A 21,497-nucleotide genomic window follows, 5' to 3' on the forward strand; every position below is an offset into this window, starting at 1 on the left:
AAAAATAAATCTTGAACTAGATGAGATATAAATAGTAAATATGACTCAGAAAACACCTCAAATATTAACAAGCTTTGCACTTACTAAATATTTTCCCTTCATTTCCTCACTGTCTCTATTAATACTTAGCATTTATAGTTGTACCATAACTCTCATATGATTCACTTTAACATCATTCCAGTTGAAAGCAAATTTTTACACTCTTTCATTTGGGATTACTTAGTACAGTTTATTTAATTCAATGTTGAAATAATCATTTCCTCTGTTTATTCTCATTTCACATGTAGCCTACAGGTCAGTAAACATAGGGATTAGGACAATGGTCAAATTGTTTTCTAGCTATTTCTGCTATCTTTCTGAATTGGAACTGCAGAATATGACTTTGTTACTTTATTTTAGTAGTTAAAAGTTCCCAAAACATCAGAATATAACCATGTTTAAATATCAATCTAGAAATGATACTTTAAATAATTAGTTTTTCAATTTATGTCCAAAGTTACACATGAAATGAATTTTGGATTATGAGATGTTTTAAATTTATTTAATTAATTTAGATAACAAAGTACACTGCTATTTATCAACCTGACACTTGCAGGCAGATTTAAAATGATATATTTTTGTTATTTCTTCCAAGAGCCTTTCCTAATCTTTGTTGTGAGGCGTTGTCCTGCACACTGTAGGATGTTTAGCAGCAACCCTGGCCTTTAACCAGGAGATACTGGTAGTATATCCCTCCCCTCTGACAACCAGAAGTGTCTTCAGACATTGCCAAATGTCCCTGGAGGGTAAGGGGGTGGAATTGCCCTTACTGGAGAACCACTGCTCTGGAGTCCTAACACTCCTCTCCCTAATGTTCACTAGCAATTACTTATTTTGTCTTGCAGGAAACAAATGGTATTAGCAAATTATGATGTTTGTTTATTTTAAGTCTCAGTCAGATCTATGTATATTTTTCCTATAAGTCTCACCTCCTTGCTTCTATTCTTGTTCCTCTATATTCTTCTACATTCATTCCCTCATTCCTTAGCTCACTCATTCAATAATGTTTCCTGAGCAGTGACTTTATGCCATGCATGATTCTAGATGCTAGATAATGTTGGTCATCAAAACTATTAAGGTCCTTATTCTCTTGGAGCTTATGCTTTTATTCTACATAGCAGTCAGGATGATCTTTTAAAAATATTCATCAGGAACTGGAGGAGAGGTGTCACTGAGAAGAGTGAAGTAGAAAACTCTAAAACTCCATCCCTCCGCTATAGCAATGGTTAAACTGGCTAGAACTGTTAGAATCAACTTTTTTGAATTCTGGAATGTAATAAAAAACTTCCAACAACCAAGGAAATACTTAATAAAGAAAGATGCTACTGAATTTTGGAAAGAGAAGATTGTGATATTTTAATTTACCCACCTACTACCCCCCACTCTCTAGTTTGGTGGCTATAAAGACAACTGTCCACATTCCTGGTGCAGCTTTCTCATGCCAGAGGGGGAAGTATAGATTTTGAATCAAAAAATTGTGGTTGTGTGTTTTGACCTGTCTAGTAGCTACCTGAGGGATTGGGCTGAAGTGGCCAGCCAGGTGATATTTATCAGATTTATTTATTTTTTTTAAATAAAAGCAAATGTATTAGCCTTAGCCACCTGGGGTAGCAAGGGATAACAGATGGGGCAAGGACTAGGCAGACTGAAAAGCCTCGGAAGGAAGAGACTAGAGAAGCATAAATATGGAGGGATAAAGGCTTTGAAAATCTCCTCTGTAATGAGCGGAATCTAGAAAAGACCTGAGAAGAACTTCAGCCTTCATTTCTGCCTGATTTCTGGGCTGTGTGCAAGCAGGAAGTGAAAGCTAAGGCAGAGCCGTGAATGGCCTGGCTAAGCCTTGAAGGAGTACTCCCTACATAGGGTATATCAGTAAAGACTGATTTTGGCTTCAGACATTTAAGGAAATCTCTGTCAAATCACTAATTGATCACTAAGCTAATGGAACAGAGACTCCAGGGGGCACTCAATACAAAAAAAGATAATTTTTACAAAAACAGTTTAGAAAAGTCACTAAAAAACTACAACCCACAACAAGCAACAGCAAGTTCTGGGGAGGGGAGAAAATCTGATTTTTCAGAGTTACCACAATGTAATACTCAAGATATCCAGTTATCAACAACAAAAAAATTACTATGCATGAAAAGAAATAAGTATGGTCTATTCACAGCAAAACAAGAAATTAATAGAAACTGCCCCTAAGGGAGCCTAGACATTGGACTTACTAGACAAAACTGTAGATCAACTGTCCCCCTAACTGGTCTGGCCCCTGTCTACCTCTCTTACCTCACTTTGTACCAGTTTATGCTTTGCTCACTCTCATGAGTCACACTGGCCATCCTGTTGTTCTTTAGTTCATCAGGCATGTTCCTTTTAGGACTTTAAACATGCTGTGCATTCCCTCTGGAGTGCTCTTCTCCTCCTCCTTTGCACAGCTCACTCCGCACATTCTGGGCTCTGTTCACATTCTACCTCCTCAGAGGCATCTTTTCTGACTTCCTTCTCTACAACAGCTGTGCCCTTCCCCCACCTCCCCACCTACTATCAATTTCTGTTCCCTTTAATTGTTCACATCATCACTCTCTGAAATTATTTTCGGAGTTATTTATTTATGGTAGCTACTTATGTACTTGTTTATTGTATGTCTCCCTCACTAGAATGTAAGCTCCTTGGCAGCAGGTACTTCATCTGTGTCCTTTAATAAGTATTTATTAAATGAATAAATAAAGTTATACATGTTGAACAAAGAATAAAAACAAGAAAAGCTTAAAAATTTCCTGTGAGGAGTCTCCTTCAGCTCAGAAATTTTTGCTCACCAGTTGTTTAATAAATCTACCAGAGAAAGTCTTTCCACTGACAAGGCTTCAAATAAGGTGACAGGGTAATGTCCGATGCCACGATGGCCTGTTATTTCCATCCTAGGAAAGGAGATCACAGGTGGGGAAGTGAGTGAGCAAACCTCTGTCCCTGCTTAAGCAGCTGCTGGGTCAGGGGTGGACAGTGTGTCAGTGAGCTGCAGGCAAAGCTCTCTGGGTGAGCCCCTGTGACCACGAAAGCCAGGCCACTTTTGGTGGCAGTGGGAGAGGTGTCCTTGAGATTTCAAAGTAATCCCATCTTTGGCGGAGGTTGAAAAACAGGGCGGGTAATATAAAAATGTTGCGTGGTATTGCCTTGAGTAAAGAGCAAAGCGACAGTGGACTGACTGCTCTTTGTCTCTTCTTGTTCTGCAGTTTCAGACTCAATCCCCAGAGAGGAATCTCCTCTGATTCTGGTAAGGTTCGAAAACTACCTGAGACAAGAAATGATACTTAAGTATTAAGATTATGAACAGCTTATGAACAGCTTTTAATTTACCCACCTACTACCCCCCACTCTCTAGTTTGGTGCCTATAAAGACAACTGCCCACATTCCTGGTGCAGCTTTCTCATGCCAGAGGGGAAAGTATAGATTGTGAATCAAAAAAGGTGGGTAAATTAAAATACCACAATCTTCTCTTTCCAAAATTCAGTAGCATTTTTCTTTCATAAGTTTATAATAAATGGGTTTATCCCATTAAACATTAAACTATTTTTTTTTCTGGATGAAATTGTTTCTAGAACCTGTTATATACATCAACTTTTTCAATATATTAACCACTTAATTTTCTTCTAAAAGATACTACAATGAACTCAGTGACATTTTTCTGAGGTAGTAGGGCATGATGATTAAGCATAGTGCTTCTTGGGACTTCCCTGGTGGTCCAGTGGTAAAGAATCTGCCTTACAATGCAGGGGACTCAGGTCCGATCCCTGGTCGGGAACTAAGATCCCACATGCCTCGGGGCAACTAAGCCTGCATGCCACAACTACTGAGCTCGTGCGCCTCAACTAGAGCCTTCGGGCCGCAAACTACACAGCCCACGTGCTCTGGAGCCTGCGTGCCACAACTAGAGAGGAGAAAAACCCGCACGCCACGACTAGAGAGAAGCCTGAGCACTGCAACAAAGAGCCTGTGTGCCGCAATGAAAGATCCTGCATGCCTTAACGAAGATCCCGCGTGCTGCAGCTAAGACCCGACGCAGCCTTAAATAAATGCTAAACACATTTTTTTTTTTAAAAAGAAAGTTTAAAAAAAAAAATGTCTGACTTCTTTTCTGAAGTCAAAGAACTTGGGTTCAAAGCCTGGCTTTGACACTCACCAGCTGAGCAAGTTAACACTGTGTGCCTCAGCTTCTTTATCTATAAATAGGGATAATACTAGTAGCTGCCTCAGAAGGTTCTTGTAAGGATTAAATGAATTAATACATGGGATGTACTTAGCACACTGCTTAGTATATAGTTCTGCATGGAAAAATGTTAGCTGCTACTGCTATGACTACTATTACTATTATTGTTATAGCAATATTTTTTTTCTTGGTGCCTTAGCTCATTATAAAAGTCTTAAATTACTATAATATGTTACAACCCAATGATACTTATTTAAAGGGTGGAGGGTTATTGGCTTTTACATAAAATGGTCCCAGACTGATTTGCAGGAGTGCTTTTATATGCTGTTTTATAGCTTTTCTATTTTCCTTTGTGAGGTCTCTGATTTTCACTTCTACTGTTGTTAATCATTTTTCCTATGTATATCAGTTTCTTTCCACACTTCTTTTGTTACAGGGGTCATAAAAACCAGCAAACCAAGTTTGTTAGGCATGTGTGTTAAGTAAAAGCGAATATATTCTAAACTAAGTTGGAAAAGCTCTCCTATATATGAATAGAGAAAAGAAACTTGACTCCACAGACATCTCATTTGGCCTTTCAGAGGTATTTATTTTTCCTTATTTTCCGATTCTTATATAAATATAAAAAGTTATATGAAAATTAAGTTTCTGGGGAGACAGATGTAACAAAGTTTACACATAAATGTTAAGATTAAAAAGCCTCTAATTTAGTTCAAATAAATACTCATTAAGGTCCTACTATAGCTAGTTACTGGAGGAGCAAAAATGAATGATATGCTCCTAAACCTCAAGAGGTTTGCAATCTAGAGGGGGAGATAAAGCATAAACAATTAATGCCAAGATAATATAGTAAGAGATACCAAAGATATTCACACTGGGTACTATGGGAGCCTAGAGGAAGGGCCCTTAACCTCACCTGGGGTTCCAAGGAAAGTTTCCTGAAGAGGGTCACACCTGAGCTGAACCAGAGGGCAGCCAGGTGAAGAAATGTTGACTGCGCTATTACAAGCATAGGAACAGAAGTCATGAGGTAGGAAAGCAGCATAGTGCTTTTTTGAGAGTATGTAGCTGTGTTTGTGTAAAGAATTAATAATTTGATATTGTTGCAATTTAAAAAAAAAGTGAAATGTGAAATGGTGAGAAATGAAGCTAGGAGTTAGACTGAATAGGGGCCAGAGTCAAGAGAGGTTCTCTTATGCCATGCTGAGAGGCTTGGACATTGCTTATAAAGAAATGGGGAGCCATTAATAAAACTTTAAGGAGAAAAATGGCAATTTTCAGATTTTCCTTTTAGATGTATAACTGAGACAGCATTGTAAAAGACAGAGGAAAGCTAGAAAAGACTGGAGGAAGGGAGACAAGTTAGGTGTCAGTTGCAATTAATAAACTAGAGATAGTAAAGCCTGAATGAGGGCAAGGTAGTAGTTATGGTGAGGTAGAGAGGGTTCCAGATGTAGTTTGAAGATAAAATTGGATGATCCTGGTGATTTATTAGATGAAGGGGGTCCAAGATTGAAAGGAATCAAGGATGACTACCAGATTTTAGGCCTTGAATTACTGGTTAAATGAGAGTACAATTAATAGGAGAGAGAAAGAGGACAGTGTTTGGTTTTTCTTGTTGTTGTCGTTTTGTTTTTTAAATTTAAGTTTGCTTTTTTTTCTTTTTTAAATAGTGGGCATATGAAGATTAATTAGTTCAGGTTAAATTTGAGTTAAATAATGTAGAAGTCAGAATTGAAGATATCAGTTTTAGAGTAATTAACAAATAGAAGCAAGAGAGCAGATAAGAAGTCCTAGGAAAATGTGTGAAAAGAAGAGCAGCAGAAAAAAAAAAAAAAAAGAGCAGCAGAACAAGAGTGGGGTGGGACATTGGCATGCCAGTGCTTAAAGAGGATAGAGGAGGCTAGCCTGTGAGGGAACCTGGGACAGCACACTGAGAGGTGCAAGGAGAGGACAGTGCCATGAAAGCCAAGGATGAGTTTCAGATGGGCTGGTCAGTAAAGAAGATAAACACAACTTGTATCAGCTGCATTTTGTGAGCACTCACTACATATCCGGTGCTGCTTCATACAGTGTTATCTCCTTCAATCTGTTACCCATGTGCTACAGATGACAAATCTGAAGTTCAGCGAAGATGTATAACTTACCCAAGGTCATAGGGTGAGCTGGCAGAACTGGGATCTGAACCCAGGTCTGCAGGATTACAAAGCCCATGTTCTTAACTCTGCTGGAGTAAAAGAACTTCTTCAGGATGCAACTTTATAGTATCATAATAAGGACTGCTATATATTGCTTTTCCAAGAGGCATATCTTAGAACTATCTGATAATCTCAAAGAAATAATAGTCAAGGAGGTCACTATACATTTGATCACTTTAATCAAAACATCCTTTTTTCAGTGATGTATTTCTTGAAATATTTTTATTTCATAAATATTACACTTGTCAAATCATGAAAACAATAAAGTACAACACAAGGCAATCCACTCATTAGGGCACTGCTCCAATAAAGCCAAAAGGAAGGTCCTAGATGGACGAGCTAATGTCCTTCAGAGGAAAGCTAAGCACCCTGGACTTAGACACCTGAGTCTTCTTAGCTTTCTCACAAATGCTACTACTGGTCTCAAGGAAAATCAGAAAGGATATGCACAGTTCAGCAAAAACCTACCACAAACATGAAATTAATTAGAATAGTTATTCTATAGAAGGTTTATTTTAGATGATAAACTATTATCCATTTAAAGATAGAGAATAAGAAAGTCACAGTGCTATTATAAAAGTTGTAATTTTCCTATTTCCCACTAGAGGAAGCAATAGCATTGCTCTTACCATTTGGTGGATAAAAGACGGCATATTCTTCTAGTCCTAGTTTCCCTGTAAGAGAAAACCAGACAGAGTTCCAATATGATTAGATAAAATAGAAAAAACTTTAAAAATTAATTATGTGAATATACTAAAAATTAATGGAATTTTAAAAACTACTATAGTACAATCTCCTTTCATTTCATTTTATGATATGGAATTAATTTGAAAATATGCCAGCCAATCTTTTGGTATTAGCAAATCCTTTCATCAATTAAAGTCAATAATATAAACTTAAGCACTACAAGGTAAGTGATACAAAATAATTAAAAGAACAAACGTTTTCAAGCTCCTTAAGCACTTAAGAAGAGCAGCATCTATTTGTAAGCCTAGAATTGTTGTGTTAATTGTAAGTAATTCTAGTCTAGTCATTAAAGTAAGTCCTAAGCTTTGCAACACCTCATTAGTTTACATTTTTATGGAATGAGCTAAAAAGTTAAAATTAAATGTCTTTCACTGTATGGTGGTAATATTTTCTGAATTCCTAAACAATTGATATGGTCTGAGAATGAGGCTAAATATTTGAAATCAGGATTATCTCAGAAAATTAAAGTATATTCACCATAATTAAATGTTTAAGTGAGTTTTAAAAAGTTTTTCCTCAAAACTTTTAAAGGTCTGAGTTTTTTCCCACCTTCTACTGAGGTGGGAAAAAGTAGGTAGCTCTTATCTGGACAGTTTTTCTAACACTGTTGAGTCTACTGAAAAGTCACATGCGATTTTGCACTTGACTCTAAGGTAAGATTTTTAATTAAAAAATTTTTTTTGGTTGGGAATGGTGGGAGAGAGGAAATGAAGAACTGCATGAGCAGTTTAGGTTAGGGTGGACACAACAAGGATTGATCTTGTGAGTAAGAAGAGAATGAAATGATAGATGGGTAGGTAGGTAGACGGATGGATGATAGAGAATACCTGCTGGGTACTCAATACTGGGCTAGGTGCTGAGAGGCGAACAGAGCAGATATAAGATATGGTGTCTGAACCATGTGGCTTATAATCCAGACTACAACAGGAAACATTAAGATATGTTTGCTAAATTTTCTGGCACAGGCTTTAAGTGCTTTAGAGGTTTAGAGGAGAGGGAAACTGATGATGGGTTGGTGGACTTGGTGAGTGTGAGACAATGGAAAATGTGTATTGGTCTCTGCCCCTGGTTGCTGGCACAGAGCCCCTGAAACCCTTGTAATTTCCTAACTGATAAGAGCATTAGGAGCATCTCTCATTCTAATATTTGTCTTTGATGCTGTCCCTGACACAAGGCTTCTGAAACCCGTGCAAATTCCTAACTGATAAGAGCATTAGGAGCATCTTTTATTCTATTGGGGTGACTCTGAGTGGGCTTCTGAATGGGCGCTGGTCACCAGAAAGACCAAGCCTTGATTAGAAGCCCCACCCCCTCATACTCCAGAGGGACTGGAAATGGAGTTTAATAATTGATCATGCCTCTGTGAGGAAGACTCCATAAAACCCCAAAAGTAGGGGGTTTGAAGAGCTTCTAGGTGGGCAAACACATCAACACTGGGAAGAAGACGCACTCCAACTCCATGGGGACAGAAGCTTCTATGCTTGTGACCCTCCCAGACGTAGCCCTATGTATCTCTTCATCTGGTTGTTCATCTGTATTCTTTATCATATCCTTTAACAAACTGGTAAATGTAAGTACGTGTTTCCCTGAGTTCTGTGGGCCTCTCTAGTAAATCAGTCAAACCCAAGGAGAGGGTTGTTGGAACTTCCAATCTAAAGCCAGTTGGTCAGAACAGGTGATAACCTAAACTTGTGACTGGTGTCTGAAGTGTGTGTGTGTGTGTGTGTGTGTGTGTGTGTGTGTGTATGCATGTGAGAACTGAGTCCTTAACCTGTGGGATCTGACAGCATCTCTAGGTAGACAGTGTTAGAATTGAGTTAAACTGTAGCATACCCAGGTGGTGTCAAGACTAGCGTGTTATTGTGGTTATTGGTCCCCACATATGTGCGACCAAAAGTGTCAGAAGTGAAGTGCTTTGTGTGAGTAGTCAATTAAAAACACAGGAGCAAAACACAGTAGGAAAGAATTGGGTTTTTCCCTACATAGAAGGAAATAATCTGAGTTTTTCTGATACTGTGAGATATAGGCTAGTTCTTCAAGAACCTATGATTTTGGAGGTGAAGGAGTGGGAATCCTTCCATGTTTAGGGAATATATAGAGGCTTAGAATGAAAATGGGGTAATGTGGAATAAACAGAGAATCAAAGTTAGCTAGGTTAAGACAGGATCAACTGATGGAGGGCTGAATTAAAATTTGGCTGAATTTAGAGGTAAGTCCATTAGATAAGTTCTATAATCAGTTTTTCAGCAGATGATGTGAAAGAAACAAACAAGTAAACCAAATGTCTCTATCAATTCAGTATAGAAGCAATGTAACCAAGAGAGTCCCCAAGTGGGGGGAGCCTGATCCCAGCACTGGGAATGTGGGCCTGTCTTAGGGCAGGGGTTGTAGTAATCAGGCAGACAGTTGGACTTAGGAGATACAGGACAAACAGCATCTTTCTTTATGGGAACAGCAGAATGACCATACACAATAGGCTTATAAGCTTTCAGTGCTGGGTGTTCACTACTTAATAAAAAGGAGAAATCGGGGAAAGGCTTCCAGCTGAAATTAGTTCAATTGCCAGGTGATAGCAGGATACTGAAATAGCATTATCTTGTAGGCAGCTAGTGATAAAGAGAAGAAAGCACTAAAATAGAATTAAGAAAGCTAATAGCATATAAATTATATCAAACTTTAAGTGTGGTGTAACATTTTGAGAGAAGTAATAAAGAAAGCAAAAAAAAAAAAGAAAAGAAAAAGCAAATTCAACTGATAAACTCATAGTTAGAAGGGTAAATAAAAGTCAACAGATATGGCAAAAACAGCAACAGAGGAGAGAGCAAACAGGAAAAATAAAGAAGTAATTTTAAATGCTGTTTTTGGGAACCACTTTCCTGTGATCTGCGATAAGTGGCTTGAGCACTGATTTAAGTGGGAGTGAAAGATGGTTAAAATAACCTGAGAGACATCTTATTAAATAATTCACAACAAAAATTTTGACAACTAATATATGCTATAAAATAAGCAGTCTTGGCATGATTATGTAAGTGTTAAAGAATACCTCCTTTATATACTAAAATTTTACCTCTTATGTATGATTTCGGTGGTGAAGCACTGCTGTATGCAAAGTGACCCAACACAGATGTATCTCGGGAGAAACAAAGTAATACCTGGGTACAACATTGAAGAAAACAATTAAGCACTGGTTTTTTTCCTTTAATTTATTTTTTATTGAAATATGGTTGAATTACAATGTTGTGTTAACTTGTGTAGTTTATATTTTATTTTTTTTAAACATCTTTATTGAAGTATAACTGCTTTACAATGTTGTGTTAGTTTCTGCTGTATAACAAAGTGAATCAGCTATACATATACATATATCCCCATATCCCTTCCCTCTTGCATCTCCCTCCCACCCTCCCTATCCCACCCCTCCCTGTCCCACCCCTCTGGATGGTTACAAAGCACAGAGCTGATCTCCCAGTGCTATGCAGTTGCTTCCCACTAGCTATCTGTTTTACATTTGGTAGTGTATATATGTCCATGCCACTCTCTCACTTCGTTCCAGCTTACCCTTCCCCCTCCCCGTGTCCTCAAGTCCATTCTCTACATCTGTGTCTTTATTCCTGTCCTGCCCCTAGGTTCTTCAGAACCATTTTTTTTTTTGATTCCATATATATGTAAGCACTGTTTTATAACAGGTAATTCATTGCTACTTCTGCTTAAGAGGCACTGAGGTAGAATCTTTCAAGTTCAGTACTGTGCCTCTCAATGGGAAGAGTGCCCTCTATTGGTACACCTATGGTAAGTGTTACAGTAGATACCAAGTGCGATGGGCAAAGTTCATCCAAAGATTTCTCACTGTTAGTCACCTAAACCTTAAACAACAGCAGAAAATGCAAGTTACTGACGACCAGTTGATTCTTTTTTTTTTTTAACATCTTTATTGGAGTATAATTGCTTTACAATGGTGTGTTAATTTCTGCTTTATAACAAAGTGAATCAGTTATACATATACATATGTTCCCATATCTCTTCCCTCTTGCGTCTCCCTCCCTATCCCACCCCTCTAGGTGGTCACAAAGCACTGAGCTGATCTCCCTGTGCTATGCAGCTGCTTCCCACTAGCTATCTATTTTACATTTGGTAGTATATGTTAAGTCCATGCCACTCTCTCACTTCGTCCCAGTTTCCCCTTCCCCCTCCCCGTGTCCTCAAGTCCATTCTCTATGTCTGTGTCTTTATTCCTGTCCTGCCCCTAGGCTCTTCATTACCATTTTTTTTTTTTTTTTAGATTCCATATGTATGTGTTAGCATACTGTATTTGTTTTTCTCTTTCTGACTTACTTCACTCTGTATGACAGACTCTAGGTCCATCCACCTCACTACAAATAACTCAATTTCGTTTCTTTTTATGGTTGAGTAATATTCCATTGTATATATGTGCCACATCTTCTTTATCCATTCATCTGTCAATGGACACTTAGGTGGCTTCCATGTCCTGGCTATTGTAAATAGAGCTGCAATGAACATTGTGGTACATGACTCTTTTTGAATTATGGTTTTCTCAGGGTATATGTCCAGTAGTGGGATTGCTGGGTCATATGGTAGTTCTATTTTTAGTTTTTTAAGGAACCTGCCTACTGTTCTCCATAGTGGCTGTATCAATTTACATCCCATCAACAGTGCAAGAGGTTTCCCTTTTCTCCACACCCTCTCCAGCATTTATTGTTTGTAGATTTTTTGATGATGGCCATTCTGACTGGTGTGAGGTGATACCTCACTGTAGTTTTGATCTGCATTTCTCTAATGATTAGTGATGTTGACCAGTTGATTCTTTTAGTGTATTTTTAATCTGGAAAAAAGAACCAACTTGAAGAAATTTAATAAGATAAGAAATGTAGAGGGGGGAACCTAGGTAACTACGATGGCACAGGGCAGTTTGAAAAGTGCAGGAAACTGGAACCAGCCTCATTGCTGGGATGCAGCAGCTGGCAGTGGGCATGTCAGGGTGGGAGGGAAGGCAACTCATGGTATCTAGAAGGGATTAGCAGCAGTAGAACAAGTGGCAGCCCAACACAGGTTAGAAGCTGGTTGTCCTGACCAGCAGGTAGATATGGCAACTCTACCTGGAGAGGAAAATAGGTAGGGCAGAAAGTCAAAATCAAAGATGTCCAGTAGGAGGAACTGGATTGTTGATACCAGCCTGGAGGCAGGGAACCAATCCCCAGGAAGGTGATTAGTGACAGGAAATCTAGGTCCTGGTATTAGAAGTCCTGGGATTCAAAAGATGTTACTGAGAAAAGAATTCAGAAATAACAGGAAAAGGCAGAAGGCCAGTTAACAGAACTGGGGAACAAAATCAGGGCTGGACTAGCAGCAGGAGTGAATGGAGAGGGGAACCATGAGTTCAAGACACAAGAAAGGGGTCCAGCTTTAGAAACAGGATAGATATGGAGACTGGGCATCAGTCAGGCGCAGTGGTGAGATGCGTACCAACCATTGCTCTGATTTATTTTTATATTTTAAAAGACTATGCAAGCGATACATGTTTATGATAAAAATTAGAAAAAAAATTAGAAATAGAGATAATTAAAAAATGGAGAAAGAACACCCACAATCCCACCAGTGTTAATATTTTGATGTATATCCTTCCGGGCTGTTCTTATACATACATACATAAATTTTTCCAACAAAATAGCATTATGCATACTGTTCTTTACTCTACTTTCTCTCAGTATTATAAAATAAGGGATTTCCCTGGTGGCACAGTGGTTAAGAATCCACCTGCCAATGCAGGGGACACAGGTTCGATCCCTGGTCCGGGAAGATCCCACATGCTGTGGAGCAACTAACCCCATGTGCCACAACTACTGAGCCTGTGCTCTAGAGCCTATGAGCCACAACTACTGAGCCCACGTGACACAACTACTGAAGACCGCATGCCTTGTGCTCCACAACAAGAGAAGCCACTGCAATGAGAAGCCCGCACACCGCAACGAAGTGTAGCCCCCGCTCGCCACAACTAGAGAAAGCCCATGAGTAGCAACAAAGACCCAACACAGCCAAAATTTTAAAAATAAATAAAGTAAATAAATCTGTAAAAAAAAATTATAAAATAAGTATTTTATACCCACATTTTTTAATGCTGCAGAATAATCCACTATACAGATGAACAATAGTTTATTTAACCTGTCTTTTATTGTTGAACATTTAATTATTTCCACTTTTCCCCAGCTATAAACAATGTTGCAGTGAACTTCCTTACAGCTAAATATTTATGTATACCTTTATTTAAATTCTTAAAACTGGACTAGCTGTCTGGTCAAAGTGATGGGTATTTTAAGTGTAAAACTTTTGATACATGTTGCCAATTTGATACATGATCCAATTTTGTATCTGTAATGAAGTGATAGTTCAACCTCCAGAAAGGTTTTGTTTTAGTTTTTAACATAGACAGCAGTAGGATAGTGCACATTTTCTCTTATTCTCATCAAAGTGGTTTATTATCATCTTATAGGTAAAAAATGGCATAGTGCTTTAATTACTAATGAGACTGAACACCTTTCCATTTGCATTTCTTTTGTTATTTTCCAGTTTATCATCTTAGTACATTTTAAAATTAATATTTTTTAAATTATTGATTTGTTTAAATTTTTATATATTAAGGATGCTAAACTTTGGTCTAATTATATATTATACATGGCTTTGCTCAATAATTTGTTAATTATTTTTGACACAGAGATATTTTACATTTTTATATGCTCAAATCTACCAATACTTTCATGCTTAGAAAGTCCCTTCCCACATTTATAATGTTCTCTATATATTCACCTAAATTATGAAAGCCATTGTTGTTTTTCATCAAATATTTCTGGTTCTTCCCCTTTGGGAACATATGTCAGCTTATCTTTTCTGGCCACTTTGGTGTTAGGTATGGCCACGTGATTTGCTCTTTACTCAATGAAAGAGATACATGTCACTTGAAAGTTTCCGAACAGAAGCTTCAAGAACCAGAGTAGTTAACCAGGTTCCCTCTTTCCCCCTGCATGGAAACCACCGGTGTTCCAGATAGTGGGTATGACATCAGCCTGGGTCCTGGAGTGAGGATGACACAGAGCTACATCCCCATCCTATCTGGGACGGACATAACCATGAGCAGGAGATAAACCTTTGCTGTTTTAAGCCACTGAGATTTTGGATTTACAGGTTGCCACAGTATAATCTAGTGCATCCTGACTAAAACAGGAAATTTTGTCTAGCATTTTTGATAGATTCATTTTGTGGTAAAATCATTAACCCATCTGGAATTTATTTTGAAACTAGACTGCTGGAATTCAAATTCTAGCCCTACCATGTACTAGTTGTGTGACACTGGGAAAGTTCCTGGACTTCTTGGTGTCTCAGTTTCCTCTCTGCACACAATAATAATACCTACATCAAAGTCTATTGTGGGGATTAATTAATATACATAAAGTGCGTAAAGCAGTGCCTAGCACATGGTATTACTACAATGTTAGCTGCAATTACTACTACCACTACTACTATTAAATTTTATCCTATATTCTGTAGTTCCTCACCCCCACCAGTATATTTAATTTTGGGATTGTTTTTATTTCTATGGTTTAAGATTATCATGTTTCTTCACCTTGAAATTTTGTTTATCCTCATTTCTGGAAAATTCTCAGACACTATCTTTTTGAATGATGCCTCTCTCACATTCTCTCTTCACTTCTACCTGATTCCTGTAGATGTAAGATTGGCCGACACTTATTCAACCTGCTATATCTCTTAATTACTTTCATCCCTCTATGCTCCATTCTGGATAACTTCCTCAGACTTTTATTTTAATCAGTATACTAATTCTTTCTTTTTGTTTCTACTATGTACCAGGTACTGTTACAGCTGCTTGCTGCTTGGGATACAACAAAGGAAACAGACAAACAAATAAATAAAAAACCTCTCTTGTGGAGCTTAATTATGGTGGGGGGTAATAAATAGCAAACATTATAAATACTTACATCATATAATGTATTAGGTGGGAAGTGCTATTGGGAAAAAAGCAAAGGCGAAGTGGGGAAGGGTGATTGCCATTTTAAAGAGGATGGTCAGGGTGGGCTTCATTGAGAAGGTAACATCTGATCAAAGACTTGAAAGAACTTGAGGAAGTTAACATAGATATCTGGAGGAAGGGCACACCAGGCAGAAGAACCAATAACTGCAAAGGTGCTAAGGCAGGAGTATGCCTGATGTACTGGAGTAACAGCATGGATACAAGTGTGGCGGGAGCAGATAAGTAGAAAGAGATATATGAGAGAGGTAAAAAGAGGCCAAATTATGCAAGGCGTTGCGGGCCATTGTCAGGTTATTGGCTTTTATTGGAAGTGAAATGGAGATCCACTGCGGGGTTTTCAGCAGAGGCGTGAAATGACCTAATTTATTTGACAAGGATCACTCTAGCCACTGTGGAGAGAACTGGCCATGGGGGACAAGGGCAGAAGCAGGGAGGCCCTATAGGAGACCACTGACAGCGGCTGGGACTAAGATGGTAGCAGTATGTAGCGGTCACTGGGAAGCGCCACCCAGGTCCCTCTTCAGGAATAAAGGACTTATGTTGCCTGGCTCTTAATCTTCCCTTATATATTCCAAATGATTACTTCTCATATTGAAAGGAGTAAATGATTTCAATATTTTATTTCATAAACAGGCATTTAATTGAATTATAGTTCTAATGGTTTTCAGTTAATTCCTTTGAATTTCTACATTTGATAATAATTTTGTATCCTTTCTGGTATCTATCACTTTATTTTTCTTATCTTCTTCATTGGCTAGAAATTCCAGAATGACTCATGTTCTTTCCTTGCTTTAGTGGGAACATCTCTAATACTTCAACATTAAATAACATTAACTTACATTAAGATGGCAAATGTTGGTTTCACAAAAATATTATTCATAAGTCAAGAAAATACACTTCCATTCTAGTGTATAAAGAGTTAGTACAAAAAAAGGATGTTAGGTTTCATAAAAATGTGAATATACTTAACACTGCTGAATTGTACACTTAGAAATGGTTAAAATAGTAAATTTTATAAAGCGGTTTTTTTACCACAATTTTAAAAAATAAATGTTATTCAATATGTTTGGGGCATCTACTGACATAATCATATAGTTTTTTTATTGAGATGTAATTGACATATTAGTTTCGGGTATATAAAATAATGATTCAATATTTGTATATATTGTGAAATTATCATAATCATTTTTATTTTTAGACCTATATATATGATAAATATTTGCCAATAATTTAGTAAATCATTAGGTTCTAAAAAATTCTAAATCCATGAAATGTTATCAAACCAGTAAATAATATTAGTCTCTTCTCTTGTCAAACCTTCCGGTACCACTGTGGCCTCCAAGAATACCTACACCTTAATCCCTGCAACCTGTGGACATGCTAACTTACATGACAAAAGGAATTTTGCAGATGTGATTAAACTGAAGGTCTTTAGATAATCAGATTGTTTTAGATTATCTCATTAGGCCCAATGTAATCACAAGAATCCTCATAAATGAAAAAGAGAGGCAGCATAGTCAGAAAAAGAGAGGTTTGAAGATGCTGTCTGCTGGCTTTGAAGATGGAGAAAGGGATCATGAGCCAAGGAATGCAGATGTACCCAACAAGATGGAAAAGGCAAGGGAATGTACTCTTCTCCAGAGCCTCCAGAAGGAACGCAGACAGCCCTGACAAGAGCTTGATTTTAGCCCACTAATGCCCATTTCAAAAGACTTCCCGATCTTCAGACAGAACTGTAGGAGAATACACTTGTTTCGTTTTAAGCCACTAAATTTATGTTAATTTGTTATAGCAGCAATAATAAGCTAATATAATTAATATAACTAAAAAAGTTATACAATTAATATAATAATAACAAACTAATACAGCTACTAATAAGCTAATACAATTAAAGTAAAATAATGCAAAAGAAAAGTATACTTACAAATATCCTTCTACCATTGCCTAGAGGGAAAACAATTCCTAAAAAAATGTTTGTATCAACTTTCCCTTAGAAACTGGTGGGAACATAGTAATGTTAGGAGAAGCTCTGTGCTTAAATATATACCTCTCAAGTCCTTATTGCCTTAGAGCAGACAAGATATCTGAGACTGTTCTTGAGAGAACCTTGGTGACTATAGTGTGATAAGCCAGAGGTGGGATGTTAAACATTATGTACTGATGTGCAACCCTAGCATGCAAGCAACGAGCTACCAACTCCTGTTCTAACCTGAGTTGTTGTTTTAACTTCTGAGATTCCAATTTTGTATCTGTAATGAAGTGATAGTTCAACTGTAAATTTGCTAGAAATGTGACTATATGAAGATGACAGTCTCAATCAAATTAACTAGAAAATTTAACTTTGATTACTCACTGATTAAGTAAAAATTGAACTTTATGAGGATGAGGGTATATATAGTAATGATTTATTTTATTTTGAAAAGCTGTAAGTGGAAGCACAAGTTGGATGTGTAAGTCTGAACTACAGTTTATATAGCAGAATTACACCTAACGTTTCTACGTACAGCTGTAAAAGATTTACATGGGCCTATAGCTTTCTTTAGTCTTTTGAAAATATGTTTATAATGAATGTTTTTGAGAAATAAGTTATTTATGTAATAAAAAGCAATTAAGAAACAATGTGTATCAATTGGGCAATCACTTTAACTTACAACTATTACACAATTTTTAAATTTGTGGTGCTCTTGCATTTCTATCCAAACTAATCTGGAGAATTTTTGAACGATAAAATTTCAAGAATCACTTTTTGAAGCACTCTGCCCTGACTTAAATTTTCATAAATCAAAGAGCAATGTGGCTTACAGGGCTTTGAAACTGAATGGACCTAGCCTGGGTCCTGGTAGCTGTATGAGTTTGGGCTCTGAGCCTCTGCTTCTTCATCTGTAAAATAGAAATAAAGCTACCTTACAGGGTGTTGTAAGAATTAGCTGTAAAGTACGTAAAGTGTCTAGAGCAGACCTTGGCACCTAATAAGCACTCCGTAAATAAATGACACAGATAGTGCTGATAATCTCACTTACAATCATTAGAGAATACAGGGAGAAAAATAAAAAACAAAGACTTTTTCTGGTCTAGCTTCTTGCTTGGGCATGGGCTCTCATCTTCTTGTTACCTTCTTATGGAGAAAAATATACTTTAAAAATCTTTCTCTGCTCCATCCCCCTGACTTCCAACCTTACACATCCTTCCTGTTTTTCTAATCTTAACTCTTGTTATCACCATGCTTATAACTATCCAAAGCCTGAAAACTCAAGTCATTCTTGATTCTTCCTTCTCTCAACCTGCATATTTAGCCAATTACCAAAATCCTCCTGATTCTACCTCCGATAGTTTCTTCCTTCTTCCTCTTTCTCTCCCTCCCTCCCTCCTCCCCTCGCTCCCTCCCTCCCTTCTCCTTTCTCCTTCCTCCTCCCTCCCTCCCTCCCTCCTTGCTTCCCTCCCTCCCTCTCTTCCTTCCTTCCTACCTAGTTACCTACCTACAAGTATTTACTCCTACTATGTGGCAGGCACTGTTCTAAAGACTGAGAATACAGCCATGAATGAAACAACAACAACAACAACAAATCCCTGTCCTCATAGTGTTTATGTTTTTGTGAAGGAAGACAGAGGGAAAGAAGCAAAATATATTGTATGTTATATGGTGGTAAGTGCTACAGAGAAAAATAATGCAGACAAGAGGGATAACGCATACTCACATGTATATATATATTGGGAGAAGTTTGATGTGTATTTTAATTAGGAACCTAAAAGTGGTCAGGAAATAAGCCTGGGATAATAAGATTTTGGAACAGGTCAATGGGACCAGATAAATAAGCCTAAGGTTGAAGGGAGAGGTCCAGAAAGCCCAAAAAGACAAATATAAATTAAAGATAAATATAAATTTGGAAGTTGTCAGTGTACAGATGGTACTTAAACTTAGGAGAATATATGAGATCACCAATGGCAAAGATGGGGGGAAAAAAGAGGTCCAAGGACTTATCCTTGGCGTACTCCAGGGTATGACAGGGAGATGAAGAGAAATCAGCTAACGTGAATGAGAATGCCAGACAGTAAGATAGAAGGGAACCAGAAAGCATGATATCCTAGAAGCCAACTGAAGAAACAGAATCAAAGAGAAGGCATGATTGAGTGACCAAACAGATAAAGTAAGGTGAAAACTGACCATTGGATTCAGCAATATGAAATCACTCGTGATCTTCAGTAGGACAGCTGGGCAAAAAAAGACTGATTAAGGAAGGTTCAAGAGAGAATAGCAGGATAGGACTTAAAAACAATACCTGCAGATTTTTTTAAAAGAAGTTTTGCCAAATAAGGGAACAGGGGAATGGGGCAGTAGCTGGAAGGGATAAGGAAGATTTTTGTTTCACTTTATTTTGCTTTGTTTTTCAGATTGAGAGAAATAACCACGCATCTGTATACTAAGAGGAGTGATCCAATAGAAATGGTAAAATTGACAATGGAAAAACTAACAATTGCACTGCCTTTGAGTACCGAGGGAAGATGAGTTTCAGTGTCCAAATACAGGGATTGGTTTTGTTATAAATAAAAGCCCGGGCAGTTTATCCATAATGAGAGGAAGGGAAAGCTGAATATATGGGTGCAGAAGCAGGTAGGTGGAATACGTGTGGTGGAGGGCGGTTCTCAGAACTTCTATTTTTTTCAGAAACAGGACTCAAAGTCATTACCTGAGAGAGAAGAAGTGGAGATCTGAAGAGAGAGGAGGTATGAGAAGTCCTCTAGGAGAATGGATGAATGACTGGAGTAGGGAAATGAAGTAGAAATGCCGAGCAGAAGTAAGGACTCTCTTGAGGTTAAAGGTCATGAATTTAAATCAAACCAGTTATCATGGTTGCATGATTTTCTCCAGCCACTTTCAAATGCACACTGCAGCCACAGAATTGGTGGAGAGTTGTACTTAACCAGGATTAAGGTTTTGTCAGGTAATTACTACTAGAAATTGGGAGAAGGGTGAGGGAGTTGAACATGTATTCAGGAGGAAGTGACTATAATGATAGGTCATGGTATTGACATGTCTTTCACATTTGTTCTCTCTCTCTGTTCACACAGACCTTGCTCTATATCAAGTGCTCATTAAGGTTAGCCTGAACCGCCAGAGTTGTTCACTGCCATGAAAAGCTAATCTCTCCTCACTAATCACCATATGCACATGGCTCATGTTTATTTTTGTTTTTCTCGGTCTCCTAATTCCTTGCCTTTAAGAACCAGACATTTCCTCAGAGAAAGACAAATACCATGATTTCATTTATATGTTGAATCGTAAAAAAAAATAACCACAAACAGACAAACAAAATAAAACAGAAATAGATTCGTAGATACAGAGAACAAATTGATGGTAGCCAGAGGGGAGGTGGGTGGGGCGGTTGAGCAAAATAGATGAAGAGGATTAAGAAGTACAAACTTCCAGTTATAAAACAAAGAAGTCATGAGGATATAATGTACAGCACAGGGAATACAGTCAATAATAACTGGAATAACTCTGTATGGTGACAGATGGTTACTAGACTTATCACGGTGATAAATTTGTAATGTATATAAATGTCAAATCACTATGTTGTACACCTGAAAATAATATACTATTGTATATCAACCATACTTCGATAAAAAAAATTTTAAATTTTTAAATTAAAGGAAAAAGAACCAGACACTTCAGATAACATTTCTATTCTGAAGCCACCGTTAAGCTGAACTACTCCCAGAATTTATTTCTCCTTTAATTGTATTTGCATGCAACATTGCATAAACGTCTATCAGAACATTTATCAAATTATAACTATGTATTTGCCTTTACCTCATTTTTCACTGAAATGTGAGCTTAATAAACATCTTATGCAGCACCTTACACAGTGCCTGTATCAGAACAGACACTCAATAATTTGACATGAATAAAGGATATCTGATTGCACCTGGGCCTTTCTTGAACACCATTCAATGGCATTAAAATATGTATAACTATGGCATATTCTAATATGTCAGTATTCCTACTAAGCATATGCTAGATAAGCCAAGCGTATGGTAGAGAATTTGTCACCCAACAGAAAGATTAATTCCCATGTCTTCTCTTTACTATATAAAAATTCTCCCCTATAAATATTTTATATACTTTGGACAATAAGTTAACTTTTATAGGTTGTCATGATGCTATTAAGTACTAGAACCTGAAAATGATATTGTCAAACTACCCAATATACTTCCATGGAATAAGGGTTGTCTTCTGTTTGAACACATTTTAAA

General features: G+C 37.5%; 1 protein-coding gene across 6 annotated transcripts in view; it reads right to left on the reverse strand.

Annotated features, from left to right (window-relative positions):
- Window positions 1-21,497, reverse strand: part of TBC1D19 (TBC1 domain family member 19) — a 162,626-nt gene that overhangs the window by 28,552 nt on the left and 112,577 nt on the right. For all 6 annotated transcript variants that reach the window (XM_057547469.1, XM_057547470.1, XM_057547471.1 and 3 more), the window contains 2 exons: window positions 10,257-10,341; window positions 7,072-7,116 (listed from right to left, as the gene is read on the reverse strand). In XM_057547469.1, the coding sequence (XP_057403452.1) occupies window positions 7,072-7,116; window positions 10,257-10,341 (130 nt within the window). The remainder of the gene's footprint in view (window positions 1-7,071; window positions 7,117-10,256; window positions 10,342-21,497) is intronic.

Source organism: Balaenoptera acutorostrata, chromosome 5, assembly GCF_949987535.1.
Source record: "Balaenoptera acutorostrata chromosome 5, mBalAcu1.1, whole genome shotgun sequence".
In the NCBI taxonomy this organism is placed as follows: domain Eukaryota; kingdom Metazoa; phylum Chordata; class Mammalia; order Artiodactyla; family Balaenopteridae; genus Balaenoptera; species Balaenoptera acutorostrata.